The sequence below is a fragment of the Symphalangus syndactylus genome, chromosome 2, assembly GCF_028878055.3.
Source record: "Symphalangus syndactylus isolate Jambi chromosome 2, NHGRI_mSymSyn1-v2.1_pri, whole genome shotgun sequence".
In the NCBI taxonomy this organism is placed as follows: domain Eukaryota; kingdom Metazoa; phylum Chordata; class Mammalia; order Primates; family Hylobatidae; genus Symphalangus; species Symphalangus syndactylus.
Window position 1 is genome coordinate 84332369 of NC_072424.2, and position 24595 is coordinate 84356963.

General features: G+C 38.8%; 1 protein-coding gene across 1 annotated transcript in view; it reads left to right on the top strand.

Moving 5' to 3' along the window:
* CRYBG1 (crystallin beta-gamma domain containing 1) overlaps positions 1-24595 on the top strand; it is a 212056-nt gene that overhangs the window by 157542 nt on the left and 29919 nt on the right. The window contains exons 4-9 of the mRNA XM_055260353.2: positions 4085-6422; positions 10113-10160; positions 10248-10366; positions 12281-12446; positions 15132-15271; positions 24037-24163. Coding sequence (XP_055116328.2) covers positions 4085-6422; positions 10113-10160; positions 10248-10366; positions 12281-12446; positions 15132-15271; positions 24037-24163 — 2938 coding nt within the window. The remainder of the gene's footprint in view (positions 1-4084; positions 6423-10112; positions 10161-10247; positions 10367-12280; positions 12447-15131; positions 15272-24036; positions 24164-24595) is intronic.

The following is a 24595-nucleotide window of genomic DNA, read 5'->3' on the forward strand; positions in this document are numbered from 1 at the left end:
AGTTCTGATTAATTTATACCTAAACATTTTCTTTACCAGACATTCAATGTATTTGTTTTGCGCAGTGCCTTGCACGTGGTCATTTGGCAAATTATTGACTTAAAAATTAACAAGTATTTCTAGTCCTTTGACCAATTTCTTTGTGACTGATGGTTTTTTCAGACCCTTTAATTCTTCCTATGACCGTATCGCAAGATGTTAATCAGATTATTCTTTAAAACAATTTGAGACTGAAGAGTAAGAAAAACTATTTCATATTTCCTGAAAAATGACACTGAAGTAGCATGTTCCTTTATGCTGTTAGAAAAATGATTCCTTCACGTTCTCTACCAAGTGCTGAATGTTGAAATTCTTAAAATGGTACATGTAGAATAAGGAGAATTTTCCTCTTATAATAAAACTACAGCTTTTTGGACTCCAAATTATTTTCCCCTGTCTCATAATGAAGGCATTACAACATGAATTATAGGAGCCTTCCTTTTAATCAGTCTGAACTAGGTTAATTGTAGTGACTCTTGGTAGCACAACTTAATAGCACAGAAAGTTTGGTTGTAAAATTTATTTTGATCTTGGTGTAAATCTTTAATGTGCAGATATGTGTTTCCTGTCCTTAAGGTAGCCTGTTGGCTAACCTATAGTATTTTCTATTTACATCATAAGATATACTTCAATGTTTGAATTGAGTACCCTTCCTTGAACTGATCAGTGAGAATTTTTAAAAAGTATATTCTCTGGTATGTGACCATCCTTCATTAACTGATAGCAAATTGAAGCTCTCTATTTCTAATCATCTCACTAGTTTCATAATTTGATCTTTGAGGAAATGCTTATAAATTAATTTTCCTTTTAAATTTAAGGTATGGGCCTGCAATAAGGGAGCCTAAGTATCTTACGGAGATATTGGGGAAAGCAATGCCTGGGAGAAATTTGTGAGCAGAGATCAAATTTATTTATTTATTTATTTATTTATTTATTTATTTGTTTGTTTATTTATTTATTTATTTCTGAGACAGGATCTCACTCTGTTACCCAGGCCGGAATGCAGTGGCATGATCATGGCTCACTGCAGCCTCGACCTCCCCAGGCTCAGGTGATCCTCCCACTTCAGCCTCCTTAGTAGCAGGGACTACAGGCACACCACCATGTCTGGCTAATTTTTGTATTTTTTTAGACAGGATTTTGCCATGTTCCCCAGGCTGGTCTCAAACTCCTGGGTTCAAGTGATCCACCTGCCTCAGCCTCCCAAAGTGCTAGGATTACAGGCATCGGCCACTGATCCCAGCCTCAAATTTAGTATCAAGTAAAATTCATAAAAATTAAAATCTGAATTCTCAGTGCTGCTTTTGGAGAGAATATTTTATCCAGAAGGATAAGGTGACTCACCAGCAGTCATACTGCCTGTCCCTTCTAGAAGCTCCTTAGGCCCAAGCTTCTTTTTTTTTTTTTCTCTTTTTTTTTTTTTTTGAGACAGTCTCACTCTGTCGCCCAGGTTGGAGTGTAGTGGCACAGTCTTGGCTCACTGCAACCTCCACCTCCCAGGTTTAAGCAATTCTCCTGCCTCAGCCTCCCAAGTAGCTGGGATTACAGGCATGTGCCACCACACCCGGCTAATTTTTGTATTTTTAGTAGAGATGGGGTTTCACCATGTTGGCCAGGCTAGTCTGGAACTCCTGACCTCAAGTGATCCACCCACTTTGGCCTCCCAAAGTGTAGGGATTACAAGCATGAGCGACTGCACCCAGCCAGGCCCAAGCTTCGTGAAGGCCAAGTCCATGAAGGAGAGGCAGTATGGGATTTCAGTGTCTCCACTTGTGTGTTCTCATTATCAAAGTGGCCTCTAAAGTCTATGTTATGTTATGGATCTCATGATAATTCACTGACTTTAAATGATAAAGATGGAAAGAACCAGAGAAGCTCATTCAGGCGGGTATAGTCCAAGCCTATCTGGGGAAGCAGAATAGTATATTGGTTGGGAGCCTGGCATCTGAAACCAGAGCACCTCACTTCAAATTGTGGCCCTGTCACTTATTAGCTGCATAACCTCAGGGAGTTGCTTCTCAACACCTCAACTTCCTCAGCCAAAAATAGAATGTATAAAGTTGTATATTAATTAACTAAGCCCGATGAAGCATTTCTCAAGGGCTTGACAATCACTGACTGTTAGTGGTTATGCTTTATGTCTCCCAGTTTATAAACCACTGGACCAATGGTTTAGACTTTTTTTTTTTTTTTGAGACAGAGTCTCGCTTTGTCACCCAAGCTGGAGTGCAGTGGCACGACCATAGCTCACTGCAGCCTTGATCTTCTGGACTCAAGTTATCTCCCACCTCTGCCTTTGGAGTAGCTGGGACTACAGGCACGTACCACTTCACCTGGCTAATTTTTTGTTTTGTTTTGTGGAGACTGTGTCTCAGTATGTTGCCCAGGCTGGTCTTGAACCCCTTGGCTCAAGTGATCCTCCCTCCTTGACCTCCCAAAGTACTGGAATATATATATGTATTCGTGCTTTGGAATCCTTTCTTCTAAGAAAGTTTAAATAGGAACAATAAATAAAACAGATACTGGGAGTGGTTCTGGTTGAAAGGAGAGTGGACAGCCCCATCCCCATCCCTACTTTCCCCAACTGCAGCCCTTGGAGGGAACCCCAGGGAGTCCTTCAGCCATAACCTGGGGGAAATAAAAACAACTCTGTTCTAAACCATCTCATTTTTTTTTTAAAGATGAAGAAGGTAGAGTCCAGAGAGGTAAAGTAACTTGACCAGGTTCACACAGATAATTAGCATAAAAGCCAGGACCAGAGCCAGAGAATGCCAAAGAGAGCACATTTTGTTTCTCTGAAAGAAAGCACTGTGTACATTCAAAGACTTATTATTTCCACTGGGGGTAATTATACCCAAGAAATGTGACAGAGAGAGGGGAGACTCTCTTGCCCAAGAAGTGGTGACAAAACCAGCAGTTGCATAATTGAAAAGTGAATGATGGTATATCCATATGATGGACTTCCATGCAGCATCAAGACAACTTTTCAAACAAATTTTTGGTAATCTGAAAAATGTTAACTATAAGGTTAAGTCATTTTATTTCTTGAAAAAGCAAGATATCAAATTATATGAACAGAATCATCTCAGTTCTATTCAAAATATTTATGCATATAAAAAGATTAGAAACGTGTAAAAATGTTAACAGGGATATTGTCTGACTGGTAGGATTATCAGTGATTTTTAAATATTATCCAAAGTTGCTATAGTGAACACACTTAGAGAAAATCTTATGGGGGAAGGATGAGAGGAATAAAATATCCAAAGAGGTCAATAGTAGATGAATTTTAAAAATCTATCCTTTTGAGATAATATTTAAAAAGTTATGCTACAATAAAAATACATAATTGATGTTGGAGTATGGGAATGCATTAAATATTTAAATTTCTTCTAATGTTCTTCAGGTCTTAAGATGTCTTCCAACTCTAGTGCCAAGCACTGTGCATACATGCTACGTACTCAATAAATTAGTTCATCCCTCATCCCTAGAGTTTCTTGGCTATATAATCTTCCGATCCCTCATATGCAAGCAAAACACCCATTAAAAATAGTTGATAGTGTACTTAGGACTATTTAAAAATAGTTTCATTAAAAAACAAATGTGGCAGAGAATGGTGGCTCATGCCTGTAATCCCAGCACTTGGGGAGGCTAAGATGGGAGGATTGCTTGAAGCCAGGAGTTTGAGACCATCCTGGGTGACATAGACCCCATTCTACAAAAAAATAAAAATAAAAAAATTAGTTGGGTGTGTGGTATGTGCCTGTAGTCCCAGCTGCCTGGGAGGCTGAAGCAGGAGGATTGCCTGAGCCCAGGAGTTCGAGGCTGCAGCAATCTATGATCACACTGCTGTACTCCAGTCTTGGCGACAGAGCAAGACCTTGTCTTAAAAACACATGTGCACACACACACACACACACACACACCACACTCCAAATGTTATATATCAGGGAGATGTTGGCTTTTCATAGTTTTATAATTAATTGGTTTGTGTGTTCACTTTTTAAAACTAGGTCAATAACTTTATCTTCCTGCTTTTTCCTCACAGCCCTGCCAAGCCCAAACATGTGGAACTAAATCTTAAAACCCATAAGAATCTTGACAGTTTGGGAAATGAGCACAATCCATTTAGCCAGCCAGTTCACAAAGGCAACACTGCCACCAAAATCTCCTTATTTGAAAACAAACGGACAAACAGTAGCCCAAGACACACTGACATTCGAGGCACAAGGAATACTCTTGCCTCTAGTAAAACGTTTGTTGGGAGGGCAAAGCTGAATTTAGCCAAAAAAGCCAAAGAAATGGAGCAACCTGAAAAGAAAGTAACACCAAACAGTCCCCAGAATGGTGTGCTGATTAAGGAAACTGCTATAGAAACCAAAGTTACTGTCTCGGAAGAAGAAATTCTGCCAGCAACCAGAGGAATGAATGCAGACCCTTCTGAGAATCAAGCTCTTGGTCCTCAGCCTAACCAAGATGATAAAGCAGATGTGCAAACAGATGCTGGCTGCCCTTCGGAACCAGTGGCTTCTGCTCTGATTCCTGTCAAGGATCATAAGCTCTTAGAGAAGGAGGACTCAGAGGCTGCAGACAGCAGAAGACTTGTACTTGAAAATGTAACCAGTACAGCACAAGACATCCCCACCACTGTGGATACCAAAGATTTACCTCCAACGGCCATGCCAAAGCCGCAGCATACATTTTCTGACTCACAGCCCCCTGCTGAGTCATCTCCTGGGCCTTCTCTTTCACTGTCTGCACCCGCTCCTGGGGATGTTCCCAAAGACACATGTGTTCAATCGCCCATAAGCAGTTTCCCGTGCACTGATCTAAAAGTGTCAGAAAACCATAAAGGATGTGTTTTGCCTGTGTCTCATCAGAACAATGAGGAAATGCCACTTTCAGAACTTGGAGGAGAAACAAACCCTCCTTTGTCCACAGAGCATAGTCCAGAAGCTGTGGGAAGTGAGTGTCCATCCAGAGTCCTCGTCCAGGTCAGGTCCTTCGTGCTCCCCGTGGAGAGCACCCAGGATGTGAGTTCCCAGGTCATTCCAGAGAGCTCTGAAGTTAGAGAAGTGCAGTTGCCAACTTGTCACAGTAATGAACCTGAAGTGGTTTCCGTTGCAAGTTGTGCTCCCCCACAAGAGGAAGTACTGGGCAATAACAGCATGTCACCCGAACACTCTCATTGCACAACAGAGCTCGCGGCAGAATCTGGCCCACAAGTCGTGCCACTAGCATCAGAGAAAACTCTGCCTATTCAGGCTCAAAGTCAGGGCAGCAGAACACCCCTGATGGCTGAATCCAGTCCCACCAACTCTCCCAGCAGTGGAAATCACTTAGACACTCCTCAAAGGCCAGATCAGACTGTTACAAATGGCCAGGATAGCCCTGCCAGCCTTTTGAACATTTCTGCTGGTAGTGATGATAGTGTATTTGATTCTTCTTCTGATATGGAAAAATTCACTGAAATTATAAAACAGATGGATAGTGCAGTTTGTATGCCCATGAAAAGAAAGAAGGCCAGGATGCCAAACTCTCCTGCTCCTCACTTTGTCATGCCTCCTATTCACGAAGACCATTTGGAAAAGGTGTTTGATCCCAATGTGTTTACCTTTGGTTTGGGGAAGAAGAAGGAAAGTCAGCCAGAAATGTCACCAGCTTTACATTTGATGCAGAACCTTGACACAAAATCCAAACTGAGAGCCAAACGTGCATCTGCTGAACAGAGCATCCTCTTCAAATCCCTGCACACCAACACTAATGGGAACAGTGAGCCTCTGGTGATGCCGGAAATCAATGATAAAGAGAACAGGGACGTCACAAATGGTGGCATTAAGAGATCGAGACTAGAAAAAAGTGCACTTTTCTCAAGCTTGTTATCTGCTTTACCACAAGACAAAATCTTTTCTCCTTCTGTGACATCAGTCAACACTATGACCACGGCTTTCAGTACTTCTCAGAACAGTTCCCTATCTCAGTCTTCAGTGTCACAGCCCACGACTGAGGGTGCCCCGCCCTGTGGTTTGAACAAAGAACAGTCAAATCTTCTACCCGACAACTCCTTAAAGGTCTTCAATTTCAACTCGTCAAATACATCACACTCCAGTTTGAAAAGTCCAAGCCACATGGAAAAATACCCGCAAAAAGAGAAAGCCAAAGAAGATCTGGATTCACGAAGCAACCTACACTTGCCAGAAACTAAATTTTCTGAATTGTCAAAACTGAAGAACAATGATATGGAAAAGGCTAATCATATTGGAAGTGTTCTTAAATCAAACTTGCCAGACTGTGCAAACAGTGACACCGACTTCATGGGTCTTTTCAAATCAAGCCGGTATGACCCAAGCATTTCTTTTTCTGGAATGTCATTATCAGACACAATGGTAAGTAGCAATATATTATTATTTATTTGGGGTATTTTTAAAGCAAGGGAAGAGAGGGATGATGAGCAACTCATGTTATTCTTTTAGAAATGGTTAAGCTTATGTGCTATAGTTTTTATTCATTCATCACATATTTGAAAACCTGCAATGTACAGGGGACTGTTAGAGTGCAAGAAAAAAATGTACTAAGAGTCTTCACTGACGGCATCTGTAGTCTTGCAGGGAGATAAAGCTACAAATGTTCTAAGGCACATCTTTTTTTTTTTTTTTTTTTTTTTTTTTTTTTTTGAGACAGAGTCTTGCTCTGTCGCCCAGGCTGGAGTGCAGTGGCGCAATCTCAGCTCACTGCAACCTCCACCTCCTGGGTTCAAGCGATTCTTCTGCCTCGGCTTCCCTAGTAGCAGGGAATGCAGGCGTGTGCCACCATGCCCGGCTAATTTTTGTATTTTTAGTAAAGACTAAAAATACAAATACGGGGTTTTTACCATATTGGCCGGGCTGGTCTCGAACTCCTGACCTCATGATCCATCTGCCTCGGCCTCCCAAAGTGTTGGGATTACAGGTGTGAGCCAGCCTGACTGGCTGGCAATAAATCTTTTAAGACACGTGAATTTATATGTTGTGTTATGAAAGGTATAGGTAAGCTTTTGGAGTTCAGAGACAGACAAGATGCTTTTTCTTACCTATTCTATGTAAAAATGCTCAGTGCTATACTTAGAATTTTGAGGATTTGTGAAGCAGCTTCTTCTATTTGGGAAGTCCCCAGCCAGGGAAACTTTTTCTTAATCCTTCTCTCTGTGAGATTCACTCTTTGTTCCCATAAGTAGCAATAGGTGTTCATCCTATGCAATTGAGAAAGTATTTTCTCTTTATTGGGAATTAGTTTTCATTAGGGAAATATTTTTTTACCCTGCAAAGCTGTGGGGAATAAATAATTTTGGTTTTCATTGGATCTTTTCTTAAATATTAGAGAGAAGACAGCAAAACATGATTTTGGGGAATAATTTTGATTTCTGCATCTTCTTTTATCTCACTTCAGAAGATGTTTACTTTACTCGGTTTTTGATGTGAATTTGTGCCTTTTTGCTACCAAGCTTATTTAAGGTGAGAGAGGACTATGAGAGAGGAAGGTGGAATATATGTTTAGGGATCAGCTCTGCCAGGCTAGAAACCTGAGTAGGGCTTGTTTTCTGGTGGTCCTTCCTGTGAACCCGGCTGTCTGGCAAGTGTGGACCGCAATCCAACACAGTTTATCCAGGCAGAAAATACCTTGCAGCTTTCCTCGTCTGTACAGGGTACTGCAGCATGGTTCAATGTATTGTATTGGCTTTTACTACAATCCTGTCAGAGAATGTGATGTTGCAGGCTCTTTCAAAATATGTGGTTGGGTTTCCAGCAGAGGTGCAGATCCCTTTTTCATGTGATTTCATAAACTTTCGTAAAGTTTGGGTTTCAGATGTTTGGTGTAAGGACCCTTTACATTTCAAAATGATTGAGAACCCCAACAAGCTTTTGTTTGTATGGGTTCTGCCTATCAGAATTTATTATATTAGAAACAATTGCTGAGAAAATTGTAAAACACCAGAACGTAGAAGTGCACACTGCACCAGTGCTTAGAGCAACGATGTCATCACACATCATGGAGGCTTGTACTCCACTGGACATTTGAGACAGAGATGAAAAAGGCAGATGACCTCTTCTTATTATGAAAATAGTTTTGACCTCATGGACTACCTGAAAGTATCTTGGAGACCCCCCCAGTGGCCTCTGAACCACATTTTGAGAACCACTGCTATAAACAAATAAGACTGAATCAGCCTATGGTACTCAGAAATCATAAAATTCTAACTATTTCTATTAATAGTTATATAATAGAAATATTAACTATTTCTCTCAAGCACAAAATGTCCACTGGTCCACTTCCCATTCATCACTACTTTGTTCTTTTTAATTGTTCTTAGATCGCTTTCCTTATTTAACTACAATCTGACAAAGTTAATAACAGAATATACAGTTTCCCTATGAAAATCAAGTCAAATGACATAAAAAGGAAAAATAAAACCTTTACACTTTTTCTAGGCCTTTTTATGATTAAAAAATGTGGTCTTTCTTTAGGTCCTGGGCTTTTATTGATTGTATAACTATTGAATCATGAAGGTTTTACCTGAATTTTGTTTTAAATTTTAGGCTTTTTCTTCAGTTTATCTACTTCTAATGTGTATATGTACATAAGTAGGTATATGCCATGTGGCTTCTGATAATGCTCTAGGTGGGCCCTTATGGACTTTTTTTTTTTTTTTTTTTAAGAGACAGAATCTCACTCTGTCACCCAAGCTGGAGTGCAGTGGCATGATCTCAGCACACTGCAACCTCTCTGCCTTCCAGGTTCAAGCGATTTTCATGTCTCAGCCTCCCAAGTAGCTGGAATTATAAGTGAGTGCCACCACGCCCAGCTAATTTATGTATTTTTAGTAGAGACGGGGTTTTGCCATGTTGGCCAGGCTGGTCTTGAACTCCTGACCTCAGGTGATCTGCCCACCTCAGCCTCCCAAAGTGCTGGGACTACAGGCGTGAGCCACCGCGCCCCAGCCTTTTGTGGTCTTCTGGGCATATCACACTCTGGTGTGATGCAAGAGCAGTCAGAGCAAAGGCAGTTCCTAAAATAGGCATCCTGGTCAGCATTGAAAGTAGTTCACGTTTTGTAATATATTTACATGTATAATTACTATTTTATTATCTTATGCATTTCTGGTTTTACTGGTCTTGTCAGATGGTCTTGAAAATGATTAGTTTTGGAGCCATATTGAAATGTATTTTGTCTATCAAAAAAGCGGGATTAGGCCGGGCACGGTGGCTCACACCTGTAATCCCAGCACTTTGGGAGGCCAAGGCAGGCGGATCACAAGGTCAAGAGATCGAGACCATCCTAGCCAACATGGTGAAACCCCATCTCTACTAAAAGAAAAATACAAAAATTAGCTGGGCATGGTGGCACACGCCTGTAGTCTCAGCTACTCGGGAGGCTGAGGCAGGAGAATTGCTTGAACCCAGGCGGAGGTTGCAGTGAGCCAAGATGACACCACTGCACTCCAGCCTGGTGACAGAGCCAGACTCCATCTCAAAAGAAAAAAAGGGGGATTAAATATACTATGTGCAATGTACATTATGAAATATACCATATATACCATAAACACTTCTATTTACACTAGTGGTTGTTATATGATTGTAGATTTACTATGAGAAAACAATATTTATATGGATTCAGATAGGGTATGTATATGAACACAAAATTGATTCAGCTCTTTCTAGGTAAGTGATTAATATATTCTAATTTATCTTTATTTGAGATGATACTGATATTATTTGAATTAGAATCTCTTAGCTGAGTTCTTATTCTGTGAACTGACATGAAACATATGTGCCCTGAATTTTCTAGCATTGGTGGAAATAGCCTAGACATTTAAATTAGGAGAAACTGAAATGGCAAATTCAGTTAGAGGTGAAAAAACCTTAATTTAAAAGCATAAACTCAAAGAGTTTTAATACAACTTTAGCATCGATTAGAGTCGAGGATTCAAAATCGATACAATGTGGGAAAAGTGTGATCTACCTACAGGATCGTGGGTGGAAAAAAAGGATTGTTATGTGAAGTTGTAATTATTTGTTGTGTTTTTGTTCATCTGATTACAGACACTTAGAGGAAGTGTCCAAAATAAGCTCAATCCCCGACCTGGAAAGGTAAGATTATTTTCTGTTTCTAGTCTTGATTCTATTTTGGTCTGATAGAGTACAACAAAATGTGCTACCACTTTCGTTTTCTTGCAGGTAGTGATATATAGTGAACCCGACGTATCTGAGAAGTGCATTGAAGTTTTCAGTGACATTCAGGATTGCAGTTCTTGGAGCCTCTCTCCAGTGATACTCATAAAAGTTGTTAGAGGATGGTAAGAATGGCACTTTAAGTTCCTGATGTCAAGTGTTTGTGTTTTACATACTTAATTACCTTTTTAGTCCTCACTACTAGTTTAAAATTATGGCTTTAGCAATGAAAAGCACAGGAAATACTACTCGTGGTAAGATAAGGGATTCATATCTTAACAATGTCATTTTAAATCATGTTTCTGATTATAGCAGTGATATATGTTTATGGGAGAAAAATCACAATAGTACAGTAGAACAAGCTTCTTTTTCCCATGTTTCCCCATAATACTGCTTTGGACTAGTCCTATATCAGGGCCCATAACATACTTTTGGTTGATGACCTTTAAATGAGGTTGATAAGAATTGCACTAGTCATGTTGATAGGCCAGTTACGACTTTTTAAAAATCTATAAGGAAACTTGAGAACACGTAGGAAAAGGCAAAGTAAAGAAACAATAAGGAAAAAAAATCTATAAGGAAAAACAAAAACAATCTATAAAGAAAGGCATTTTTCTAACTTTTTAATGACAGTTCAATGCAGCACTAACTTAAAATTTAATTTACTTTCCAATATTTCCACAAAAGATTGTTTTGGCTAAGTAAAGAAACTGGTGAAAAAAATAAATATTTTGACAGTTTCTGAAATCATTTTATCAGCTTCATTGCCTCTTGGAGATACACAGGAAGTTGAGTAGAGAAAGGCAGCTTAAAAAAAGAAATCGCTGATCTGGCATAATAGTTATCTTTTGGTGCCTATTTGTAAACTTGTTTGAAATAAAGAGGGTAGACCTCTGAATGTTTATGGATTTACAGATTCATAAGCTTTTCTTTTGGTCTCCATTTGATTAAATATGCAGCAGCTTTCCTATTAGATTTTTAGATATTTTAATATTTTTTCCTATATATCCAACATAATCATGAGAAAAACAAGATTTGCTTTTATTCTTAAATTTGAAGACAAATGCTATTTTAATTGCTAGAGAATTGGCCGCTAATATACAATATATAATAGTGGCAATTTTTTACACAAATTTTGTTTTTAAGGAACAGTACTTTTTCCTTTCTTTTGCAACTTTTGTCGGCTTCTTTTTCTCGAAAGCGTAAGCATTTACACTGCCATATATTGACATGAGGTTTTTCTTTAGTATTTGGCTGTTGTTGGGAAGCATATTGTTAAAATGCTTTCCATTACCATATCTATAGTCTTTTGTGCCAACATATTCATTGATATGACTGTAATATGTAAGTTAAAGTCTCTCTAAGAGAAGTGTTTTCTACACATATAAGGAGACAAAAGGCCAGACATGGTGGCTCATGCCTGTAATTCCAGCACGTTGGGAGGCCGAGGTGGGCAGATCACTAGAGGCCAGGAGTTCAAGATCAGCAGGCCAACATGGAGAAACTCAGTCTCTACTAAAAATACAAAAATTAGCCAGGCTTGGTGGCACATTCCTGTAATCCCAGCTACTAGGGCAGCTGAGGCAGGAGAATTGCTTGAACCTGGGAGGTGGAGGTTGCAGTGAGCCGAGATCACACCACTGCACTCTAGCCTGGGCAACAGAGCAAGACTCTGTATCCAAAAAAAAAAAAAGAGAGACAAAAAAAAAAAAAAACCCACTACAGTAAACATCCATTTATCTGACATATTATCATAAGTCTCTACCACCTGGCAATTACTTGGAACATTAGTAGTAGCTCTATAGCATTCACATAGGTAACTCCAAAGTTCTCTAAGATCCTGATATAGTTCATGAGTTATCAGAGGCTTAATTATACCCAGTAAAATATTAGTGTTAGGGAGAGTTTAAGCTATTTTAATTGCTAGATAATTGGCTGCTAATATCCTATATATATATAAAATGGCAATTAGCCAGGGTATTTGAGTAATCAAAACCTCTCTCACCAAGACTAATGGTTTTGCTGTGTTTTATTGTTAGTTGGATTTTGTATGAGCAACCAAATTTTGAAGGGCACTCCATCCCCTTAGAAGAAGGAGAATTGGAACTCTCTGGTCTCTGGGGTATAGAAGACATTTTGGAAAGGCAGGAAGAAGCAGAGTCTGATAAGCCGGTGGTGATTGGTTCCATCAGACATGTGGTGCAGGTAGGTTGTGGTAAATATGGATTTTATTTATTCAGCTAATATTTATGGATTCTTACTTTAAGGGAAATGTTCATTTTATGAAATATGTGATTGGGAAACATATTTGGTGCCTTATGGATATATTTTCTGTATTTTAAGTATTTGTATACTTTAAATAATTTAAAAAGAAACATAATTGGTTAGATAATTTTTCACAATAAACCCTTCAGGTAAATCTTTTATGCCTGTCCTTCTATTCCCATCTTCCAAATATATTTTACCTGGTAACTTCGTTTAAATGAGTTCTGCATCTATGAACAGATTTTTCATTTATTTACTGTCTTTGTTTGCTGTATGAGTTCTGATTACTTTGAGTGGTTTATAGGAATTCTATTTTGGAAAAATAAATAATCCAAAAATAATTTGGTTGATTAACTCTGGGATTTCATGTGGGTTTAACAAAATACTATTTACTCTATTTGAGGCCACTTTATGGGTGAGGTAAAATTTCTTGGTTTCTTGTTATTTGATGAGGAAAGTGTTGTCAGAGTCTTTCTTTGTGGCTCTTGGGATTTGATGATTCTTTACCTTAAAAATGCAATTAATGGTGTCTTCTAAGTAGAAAATTAAAATCCCAAGTTTTAATGGAAACGCGTGTCAAGATGCAATACAGAGAAAAGGAACATTCTTACATCAGAATGAGTAAGGATGAGTAACAGTTTTGGCAGAGGAAAGCATCGCTTACTTCCTGGGTCAACATTTCTGAGTAACTTAGGTGGTAATTAGTATGCTAAATGATTTATCTTTTATTTGTTTTAAGTATATAATATGAGAAGACTAAGACTTGAGAAGCCCTATTTCAAAATGTCCTATTAGTGGAATATTTTGCCTAGAGTTTTTATTTACTGCTCAAATAATATTGGTAATAAAGCAATGTTTAAAAATATCATCTGATTCCCACCATCATGAAGTGTCCTCTCCCCTTTTATTTTTTGAATTTTCTACCCTTTGCTGGCCATATTCTAGTCTGCTTTTTCTGCAGTAATAATCATAGTACAGGTACAGTGCTGTTCCACCCTTCTCACCTAACACTGTGGTTCTCAATCCTTTTTTTCTCTTTATACCACTTTCCTGAAAATCACACTCCCCTTGGTAACATCTTTGTGATTGGCAACTGGGGAAGATATCAGAATCTGGTGGGGTGAGGATTTGGGTGCATTCAGGAAGATGGGGAAGGGAAACGAGATCTCTTGTTTTGTCTGATAATAGCATACTTACTGTAGCAAATGCTTTTCATGTTACCACAGGTTTAGGGTTTAGCTGAATATCATATTCCATTGAAATGATGCATTATTTATTATTTAGTACATAAATGAGGTACCATTATTTATTTATTATTTCTTCTTTCAGTGAATCTTAAGGTTGTTTCTAGTTTTTTACTATTATAAGTAATGCCACGAGAATGTTTTTGTGCATTTAATAATGTATAAATTTCTTTTTTTTTTTTTTTTTTTTTTTTTGAGACAGAGTCTCGCTCTGTCGCCCAGGCTGGAGTGCAGTGGTGCAATCTCAGCTCACTGCAACTTCTGCCTCCCAGGGGTTCAAGTGATCCTCCTGCCTCAGCCTCCAGAGTAGCTGGGATTACAGGCACATGCCACAACGCCTGGCTAATTTTTATGTTTTTAGTAGAGACGGGGTTTTGCCATATTGGCCAGGCTGCTCTCGAACTCCTGACCTCAGGTGATCTGCCCGCCTAGGCCTCCCAAAGGGCTGGGATTACAGGCGTGAGCCACTGTGCCCGGCCAGTAATTTATAATTTTCTAATTTGTTTCCTAGGGGTGCATTTTTCTGAATGGTGTCATGTTAAAGGGCTATGATACGTCATGGATTTTATTTTCTTTACAGATCGTGTGCATGGTTTCTTGAAACATAAAACATAAGTCACAGCATATATTTTAAAGGTTACCTTTTTAGTTCATTAGAGTTGTTCCTTTTGATAATATTTGAAAAGCCTCATCTGAGCTTATTCAAGTGTTAATATTTCTTCTGTCACTCAGTTCACCCAACTCAGCTGCATAGATGAAGTTCAATAAATTTTCCATTAATGCTTAGGCACTTGACCAGAAGAGGCCTTTTGAAGACTGTTTGGACCACAGATATCAGGGCATGGAACAATGACCAAAGTACAGAGATTTGTAAATCACTGTGAATGTGTGCTTTTGCTTTTACAACTTAGATCAAACCAATATCATAGAGGCTTAGTCAGTCAAGGAGAGTTACCACAAAGCAACAGAGAGCTTATGGACACAAAACAGTGGCTGAGGAAGACTCCAAGAGCAGCCATTCTACAGACTAGAGTCTCTGTGCTTGGATAATTATATCAGAGCAAAGGAACCAAGACCAAAGAGGGCCAAGTGAGGATGAGAAAAAGAAATATATTCCAAAACTCAAATAAAATACATTTCTGATGATCTTTGCTTGAATGCAACACTGAGTTATATAACTAAAGCAAGTGTGTCTGCCCCGAAATAGGTGTATTATTAATTCATGGATGAAAACAGGAAAGGGCTAAAATGGAAGGTGCTCTGTGAAATGTGTTTGTATATTTAAAGCTCATTTTGATTAGTTGTAAGAAGAAGAATGAGCTTACTAGAGAGTTAAATACATGGTGCAGTTCTTACCATCTATGCATCTATATTTTTTCAGGATTACAGAGTTAGTCACATTGACTTATTTACCGAACCAGAAGGGTTAGGAATCCTAAGTTCCTACTTTGATGATACTGAAGAAATGCAGGGATTCGGTGTAATGCAGAAGACTTGTTCCATGAAAGTACATTGGGGCACGTAAGTATTTTTTTTTCAAACACAATTTTGATGAAGTTTTTTTGTGAGTGTAGTACTGGAAAAAGAGGACTTAAGATACTCTGACTCTGATTTGTCATCATGTTAAGTGATTATTAACTGTAAGGTACATTTTTATGGCACATAAAATTCTGATTCTTTTGCACCTATGTTATGATTCATCTCTTAAAAACAGTATCGATTTATTATAGGAAATGGGGGGGGATTGAATTTTTAATGTAAGGCTTTCCTTGTCACAGAGAAATCTGATTTATTCAAAGCTGAGTAGCAGATTATATTTTCATGGTGATTCAGAGGAAGTAATTCAAAGCACATGCCCCTGATATTTCTGGGGGGGATGGAAGCCAACACACGTGGTACTTCCTTGAATATTTTCACACAATGCTGGTTCAAAGCCCCTAGGAGGTTAGTTTCACAAATCACAGGAAACAGCAAGAATATTTTGAAGGAAATGGGAATACCTCAGATAGGGGAGAAATGAGGATAGAAAGTACAGACTGCAATACCAAAGAATGTGGTCTCCAAAGTGAAGCACAAAGCCCCAAGGCATGAGAAAGACATTCACTGAGATGCAGGAAAAAACACTAAAACTTCTTTCTATTTGATTAAAGTCTCCACCTCTTAAGATTTTATTTTTGTATATGTTTTCTAATATGCATAATGTATTAGTTCAGTAGTAATGTATATAATTTATAAATATTCATATATTCAGAGAATGCTCAAATGTTTTTACTAATGGTTTATACAGTCAAAAAAGTTTACCGTCTGTCCCTAAAGTAGTATGGAGTATCTCTGCAGTGAACAATAAGGCACTCCTTAATCATGCTTTTTGCATTCTATTTATTACTAAAAGTCTTGGTTTGCCATTGTTCATATCTTAGAAAAATGATTTGATTGGGCAAAATGTAGGAATAGGATAAGTTACAGATCATAGAATCTGATTTTTGATCCTCAGAAATCAGAAACTAAAAACTTCTAGGCAACTTAACAGGAAGTGTGGCTATTGAGAATTGGTAGCAGCTATCCTTGAATAGTTGGAAAGTGGTCATATAGAAGAGATATTAGACTTGTTCTCTGTTATTCCATAGGAGGTCCCAGAAAAACCAGTAGATATTAGACAGATGGATTTTGACTTGACCCAGGGAAGAATTTTCTGATGGTTAATACAGTTAAAATGGAAGTGGGCTGCCTTGTTAGGTAGAGAGTTTCTCATCAAAGGGAGTATTCAGGTAGAGGATGGACAAGAATTTATCCAGAGCTTTGTAGGGAAAGGAAAGTATGAGTTAGATACCTCCTTTACGACAGTTTGTTCATTTATTTATTTCCTTTTAACCTTTTGAAATATAAGACACCTAGAAAAAAGTTCACAGAAGGTAAATGTACACTTAAATAAAGTGAGCACCCAAGTAGACACCACTTGAGCCAAGAACTGGAACATTACCAGCACCCCAGAAGCCCGAGGGTGCTCTTTCCCTATGGCAGCCCCTCTCAGAAAACAACCTTCCACTCCTAGAAGAGTGAGAAAATAGCAAGGGAAGACTATAGTGATTGTTCGTCAATATACAAAGGTATAGGTATTAGGGCAGAATTTGGGGTGTAGAGAATGATATTAATTTAAATATCTCCTCTTGATGTATAAAGTTATTTTCCAAGGATAGTATACATTTTACTGCTTTTTAAATTATTTTTAATTGACACATAATAATTGCACATATTTATGGGGTACAATGTGATGTTTTGATACCTGTATACATTGCATAATGATCAAATCAGGGAAATTAGCAAATCCATCACCTCAAACACGTATTATTTCTTTGTGGTAAGATCATTCAGAATCCTCTCTTCTAGCTGTTTTGAAATATAAAATATATTATTGTTAATCATAGTTACCCTACTGTGCAATAGAACACCAGAACTTATTCAATTGTATATTTTTACCACATTTTCTTTATTCATTCATCTGTTGATGGACACTCAGGCTGATTCTGTATCTTGGCTATTACGAATAGCGCTACAAGAAACATGCAAGTATGGGTATCCTTTGACATACTTGATTTCATTTCCTTTGGATATATACTCAGTAGTGAGGTTGCAAGATCACACAGTAGTTCTATTTTTAATTTTTTGAGGAGCCTCTATACTGTTTTCCATAATGGCTGTGCTAATTTATATTCCCAACAGTAGTGTGGAAGAGTTCCCTTTGCTCCACATTCTCACCAATACTTGTTATATTGTGTCTTTTTGATAGTAGCCTTTCTAACTGGAATGAGGTGGTATCTCATTGTGGTTTTGATTTGCATTCCCCTGATCTTGAGTGATGTTGAACATTTTTTCATATACCTCTTGGCCATTTGTATATCTTCTTTAGATGAATGTACTGTTTTTTGTGTACATTTTGAGTTATATCATTTGGTACCCTGTAGTCCTTGAAAGGCTCTGAAATTTTTTAAGGTGGTTAATTTAGAAGTAGAAATTAGGAAAGGCTTTTATTTCCTCTGCATACCCTGTCTAAATATGACGAGAAATTGAGACTTTAACAAATATAAACCCAAAAGAGTATCTATGAGATACATTAAATATATTCAGTAAATCTGTTAATCAAGCATCTACCATGTGCCAGGTGCTTTTCTAGTCACTGGGAATACAGCAGTGAAGACATAAAATGATGTCCCCATTCTCCTGGAGCTGTCAGTCTAGCAGGAATAAACAACACAAAAACATATATAATGTGTCAGAAGGCAAAGGCTACAAGAAACATAAATTACAGAGAGGGGCAGGCATGTTGCTATTTTAGATAGGGTGGCTAGTAAAGGACTCTGGTGACATTTTAAGGAGGGACCAGCAGGAAGTGAGGGAGTCTGCCCTGGAGCTAGCTGAGGGAAGAGGGGCAGGGAGCCTGTCCCAGAGAGGAAGCACACCATTTGCAAAAGCCCTTCTGGGCATGCTTGGGCAATAGCTAAGAGGCCAAGGCGGCTGAAGCTGAGTGAAGTAGGAGGATAGGGATAGGACAGGGCTCAGGTCACCTCTGGCCTTTCAGGCCTCGGGGAGGAGGATTTAGATTTACTCTAAGTGGCATGGAAAATCACTGGCGAATTTTTGTCTAACTTGTGTTATTAATAGAAGGATCAGCCTGACTGTTCGTATAGAAAATAGTCTATAAAGAGGCAAAGGTGGAAGCCAAGAAACCACGTAGGATGCACTTGCAATCATACAGCCAAGAAGGGATAGTGGCTTAGACGTGCGATGGTGGTGGTGGGAAATGGTCAGATCTTGGATGCATTTTGAAGGTAGAACTAACAACATTTCTGACAGATTGTGTGTGGGGTATGAGGGGCCGAGACATGCCCAGGGTTTGGAACCCCAACATTTATTGAGACGAAGAAGACTTGGAGGAGCGGGATAGGAGAGCAAGTGAGATTCAGGAGCTCAGTTTTGGACAGATTAAGGCTGAGATGCCAACTGCAAATTCAAGTAAGTGGGCAAGAAGGTGACTAGGTATGTGAGGCTGGAGTTCAGGGGAGAGGCTGGAGGCATAAATTTAGGAGTCACTGGCATAGAGAATGTATTTAAACCAGGCACAGGACACGGTCCCAAAAGGGAGTGGGTGTAGTTAAGGGAAAAGAAGGCACTTTTGTATTTAGAGACTGGGAAGAAAAGTGGGAATCTAAGCAAAAGCAAAAGAAAATGCCTTCGTCTCTTGCTGCCTTTAATTGTTTCATATGAAGGAAGTCTATACACTTTTTTTTTAAAGAATTGGTGTCAGGTTGAGAAACATCACTTTCCTTAGAAAAGAATGAAAAAGGCATCTGCTATCATGTTTTAATCTCAGTGTCTGGAAGGTGCCATGACTCAGGTTTGGCTATGTTGAAGCACATTAATCTACCTTAAATGATATTTCTTACCTTTGCAGTAAGTTTAGCTTTGCCTCCTAGGTGGTAGTTACCAGCCTGTCACAGCTTATGATTTATGACAGGTTTGTGTCATGGTGGGCATCTTTTTTTCTGGCTGTTCATTTCTGTTGTCATTAGGATAGTGGAACACTGCCTCAGATGTTAATTCAAAGTTTGGGCCCGTTGAACTTGGTTTGTGAGCTTAGACACCAGGTCATTAGTGCTTTTATAGATCTCAAAGGAAAGTCTCAAGGGGTTGAGAAGATGTCACTGATAGTAAGTACTCAAGATCATTTTGCTTCTGTTGATGCACCAGTTCCCCTGAACTGAGATAAGAAGTCTTTGCTGTAGAGGGAACTCCTTAAGAATCCATTAGGTGATTTATTCCAGGGCCCATTCACTCTAGATTAAGCTCTTCTACTCATACACAAAATAAGGGTGTTACTTGTCTTGTCAAATTCTTGTTTGAGGAAATGAGTAATTTCTAACTAAACTTGCCTTTCAGATTCTGTTGAGAGTAATTTGTTTTTAAATCTTTCTTTTAAGCAGCTGGCTAATCCTAGCACCCATCCTCCCAGAGGTGAAAGCATATTGGGTTTTTTGGGGGCGGGGTGTGTGTGGGGGTGGAAGTAGGGGGTGGTATATTTATAACAAACAAAAGCAAAGAAGTTTAGAACTTCAAAGGGAGTGTAAAAATGATCTGGCCAACACCATCATTTGACTGAGGAAGACAAGCTTTGGTCACTTTCTCCAGACTAGGGTTAGCTGTTAGCAGAATGTGTACTAGAATGCAGGTGTTCTAAAGTCAAGGGACTTCTTTTTTAACGGACAAACATTATTTGATCATTTTTACGTGTAATATTTGACATATACAGAATAATATATGTATATAAGTGAACTATGAAGCCCAGTAATAAAACAATCCCCCGTGGACCCACCACCCAATTTACAACCTAGACCATTACCAACATTGCTGCCCACCGTGGTTACACATGTAACCAGACTCTTAAGATTACTCATATTGATGGGTACATCTGTATGTATTTTTTTCATTGCTGTGTAATATTCACTGTATATTTCATTGTGGAATATACCATATCAGAGCCCAATTTTTTATTATAAAAGTTTTCAAACATACAGAAAAGTAGGAAGAATAGTTCAGTGAACACCAATGTACCATTCACTTTGACCCAATAATTGTTATCATTTTGCCATATTTGTGTTACTTTTCTGAGCACTTCAATGTACATTGGAGATATCCTGACCCTTCATTCCATATAGGATTCAGCCTGACTCTCTTTCTAATGATATTCTCCTGCATAACTATCATTATTACACCTGAGAAAATTCACAAGGTGTTCATGATAATATCTGTTCTGTAGCCCACCACCAAATTTTCCCAATTGCTTCAGGAATGTCTCTTATAGATTTGCATTTTCAAATCATGATCCAATCAAAGTTCATATAAATGCGTTTGATTGTTCTGTCTCTTTAAGTCTCTTTTTAAAAATCTCTAAAATACCCCATCTTTGTTTCCCAAGCCATTAACTTTTAAAAAGATTTAGGCCAGCTGTCTTAGAGAGTGTGCCACATTCTAGATTTGTCTGAGTGTTCCCTCATGCTACTATTTAGCATGTTCTTCTGTTGCCCAAATTTCCTATCTACTAGGGCTTTGGTCTTGAGGTATGGTTGGGTTCAGGCCAAACAGTTTTGGCACGGATACTTCATATAGGTAGTGCCATATATTTATGTTATATCACAGCAGGTGGCATGTGCTAACTAGCTTGCCCTTTAGCAATACCAAGTTTGATTGCTTGGTTAAAGTGGTGCCTCCTCCATCTTTCCATTGTAAAGGTTCATTTTCCCCTTTGACATTCATAGTCCCCTCTCTTGTGAATAACCTCAAAGTCAGAACATTCATATTTAATTTTTCAGGTATCCAGTTGGTTTCTGTGAATGGCCAATATTCATATACAGCCATGTCTAGGGAACAAAACTTAAGATCCATCTGGAAGTGCTGTTTATGGTTTAAGAACAAGTGAACAAGATAAGACTGATTTTTTCTTGTGTGACTCAAAGGGTATTTCTAAAAGAGTAATTGGACAAATATTTGAAATAAACATATAGATGGCCATTGTTATTACTTTAACAATATTCATTTGTAGGTATACATTTGTTTGTTTAAAAAATAAGCTTGGGCTTTATAATCATACTGTTTGTTAAGTACGACTATAAAGTTGTACTTTTTAATCTGTATTGGCAAAAGCTCATGACCTAAGTGCATGGGAAAATAAAAGATTACCTTTAGAAACTGAAATAACCTTGCCTGGAGATAGTTTCCCCCCTCCCGATGGCCTCATAAATAATGTATCTTATTGGAACAGAATTTAGAAAAAGTGAATCATACTCTGTATATGAGTTTCCAAATTCCAAATTCCACCCAACATGAATAAATATCTGTTTGAATTACCCAGCAGGCCTTCAGCACTCATTTGCTAAGGAAGAACTTTCAGAACAGCAGTCTTTTCAAATCCATTCATTTATGTTTTTGGTTTTTTCACAAATTCCCCTCTACCCAGAATGACTTTCCTTCCATAAATGTTATGCAACTAAACCACATACTTCAATAAAAGTGAAATGTTTAGTATTAGATGAATAAATCCCCTTTGAACTCAAGCTGTAGAAGGAAAGACTTAATGAAAAGGGTACTTCGGTAAGAATCATTTCAAAATCTCAGATCGCTTGCTCATGAGCCATACATTCAGTTTCTGAAAAATTAAACCTGTTCACTTGTAAAGAAGTCAGACTTGGGGCCTAAAGGTTTGTTAGCCTAATACCATAATGTGTTACAGAACTGCCATTATTTTGTTAGAGAACAAAATTCATGGGTACTGTGCCTGTGATAGCTTTGAGCTCCAAAATACATGTAATGTATCCTTGGCTGTCATGCTTTAAACATAAGGCAGTTTAAAGTACCCTATTCTTAGCGTCTGTTTTCTTGTGGTTTAGAAGCATTACAGTAGTATTTAAAAGATAAGCCTCTTTTTTTCCTTAAGGTAACTTTTTTTGAAGCATAACATTTGTACAAAAAGGTACATAAACCCTAAATATATAAGCTGAGTGAATTTTCACAAAGTGGATACACAAGCGCAGTCACCATTCAGATCAAGAAAAAGAACATTCCCAGCATCGCAGAAACCCATTTCTTTCATGCGTCCTCCTAGTCATCCTCACGCCCTCTTCCCCAGGAACCATCATCCTGACTTCTAACACTGTAGTTCTGACCTCTTACCCATATCCCACACCTGGCCTCCCAACATTCTTTCATGTGTGTGTTGTCAAATCATCAGTAGGAGCCTGGTTGTAAATCTCCATATAATGAGAGTCTAGAGAAGTTACCAGTTTATCCAGCGGAATCTTCACAAAAACCATCGCCAAAAATGTGCCTTGGGCCAAAATTGGGAAGAAGAAAAAAGCAAAGAGGGAGGTGTCAGACCCATTTTGTTGGTAAAAGATTTCATTTAGAGCCACTCTCTTCTTGGCATGGTGTTCTGGGGAACACAACATGGTGGAGTACCACAGCTAGAACATTTTAGCAAAACTAACCGAATTGGTGAGTGTAAGTGATCATTAAGAAGTCTATGTTTGTTTATGAAGCAGGTACCTTAACCCCTCTCTTATAGAAAAGTCACTTCTTCAGCATCCTCACCTTCTCAGAACCCTTCCCAGGAGCGAAGATGTTTACAAGAAGACCTTGTACACTTTAGAGACAGGGCTAGTAGGCATGGTTTTCTGGTTTCCTGATTTCTGGCACATTAGAGGAGGGTGGGACTGCTGGTTCCCCAACTGAAGCAGAAGCGACAGCTGACGAGATGATAGAAGGGTGTGGTATTGAAAAGCCATAACAATCAGAACCAAGAACTCAAAAAGCTTTGTGGCCTCGGAACAAGCAGCCCCACAGACCTTCAGAGCCCCTGAGGACACCACTGTGTATTAAATAATGCTCACAGTGATGATCCTGAGTAACTGTGAAAAGAGTAAACTGTGTTCAATGCACTTCCTGCAATAAGAAAAATTGCCATCACAGAAATGATTAGGGCTGGGCCTGGTGGTTCACACCTGTAATCCCAGCACCTTTGGGAGGCTGAGGCGGGCGGATCACCTGAGGCCAGGAGTTTGAGACCAGCCTGGCCAACATGGTGAGACCCCTCTACTAAAAAAAATGCAAAACTTAGTCGGATGCGGTGGTGTGTGCCCGTACTCCCAGCTACTTGGAAGGCTGAGACAGGAGAATCGCTTGAACCAGGAGGCAGAGGTGCAGTGAGCTGAGGGCAAGCCACTGTACTCCAGCCTGGGTGACAGAACAAGACTCCGTCAAAAAAAAAAAAAATTGATTAGGAACCTGGTTCTGGAATCGGCTTGAATCATTCCAGCCTTTCATACTCATAGCTGTGTGGCCTTGGGGGACAATAGCTTCTCTTCCTCATAGCAATGTTGTGAGGATTAGATGAAATTCTGAGTGGCATTCCTTGTAAGCTCTAGGGAGATGTTAGCTGTTACTAATGTTTGGCACCATGACAAATGATTAGATGGAACTTTGGAGCAATTAATAATATAAATTAAAATAAGGGGACAAAGCCAGCCAAGGAGAAAAGTAAAAGATCAAGAATAGGAGCATATAGTGGCTTTATTTTTCCTTGAGTCTAGTGTGATTCTAACACCTGAGTCCAGCCATTCATTGTGTGGGTCCGTATCCTCTCCTGTTCTTTTCCTCTCATCCTGGGTACCAGACAGAAGGAAAAACCGAAACAAATGATGAGTTGGCTCCCTTTCTTTCCTTCCATGGTGGCTATTTAGGTGGCTGATTTATGAAGAGCCTGGATTTCAGGGTGTTCCTTTCATCCTGGAACCTGGTGAATACCCTGACTTGTCCTTCTGGGATACAGAAGCAGCATATATTGGATCCATGCGGCCTCTGAAAATGGTAAAAATGAAATCCAAATGTTCTTGTGATGATTCTTTGTCAGCTTGACGTGGTAATTCACAGGGTATGACTTTGAAGCAATAAAGCTGACTTTTAAGAAACAAATTTGTAGTAGATTGGACCTATTGCTCAATAGAAATCATGGAAACAATAACTGGAAAGATGCTATAGATAAAAAAAAAAAAAAAAAAGGCAGGTAAGACTATGTCCTTTGTCTTTAAGGCATTCTCAGCCCTGCAGAGCTGCAGATGGGTGCACAAAGCTTCAGCCCAGTGTAGGTTTAACAAGTGAGGAAAGTGAAGAATTAAACACTGGTGGAAAAACAGGACAAAGATACATACAATTCCAAGTTGTGGGTGATGTGACAGAAAAGGGGGATAATTAGGAAAGCTTCATGCTAAATTAAATTCAGTCTTAAAAAATTAGCAGGAT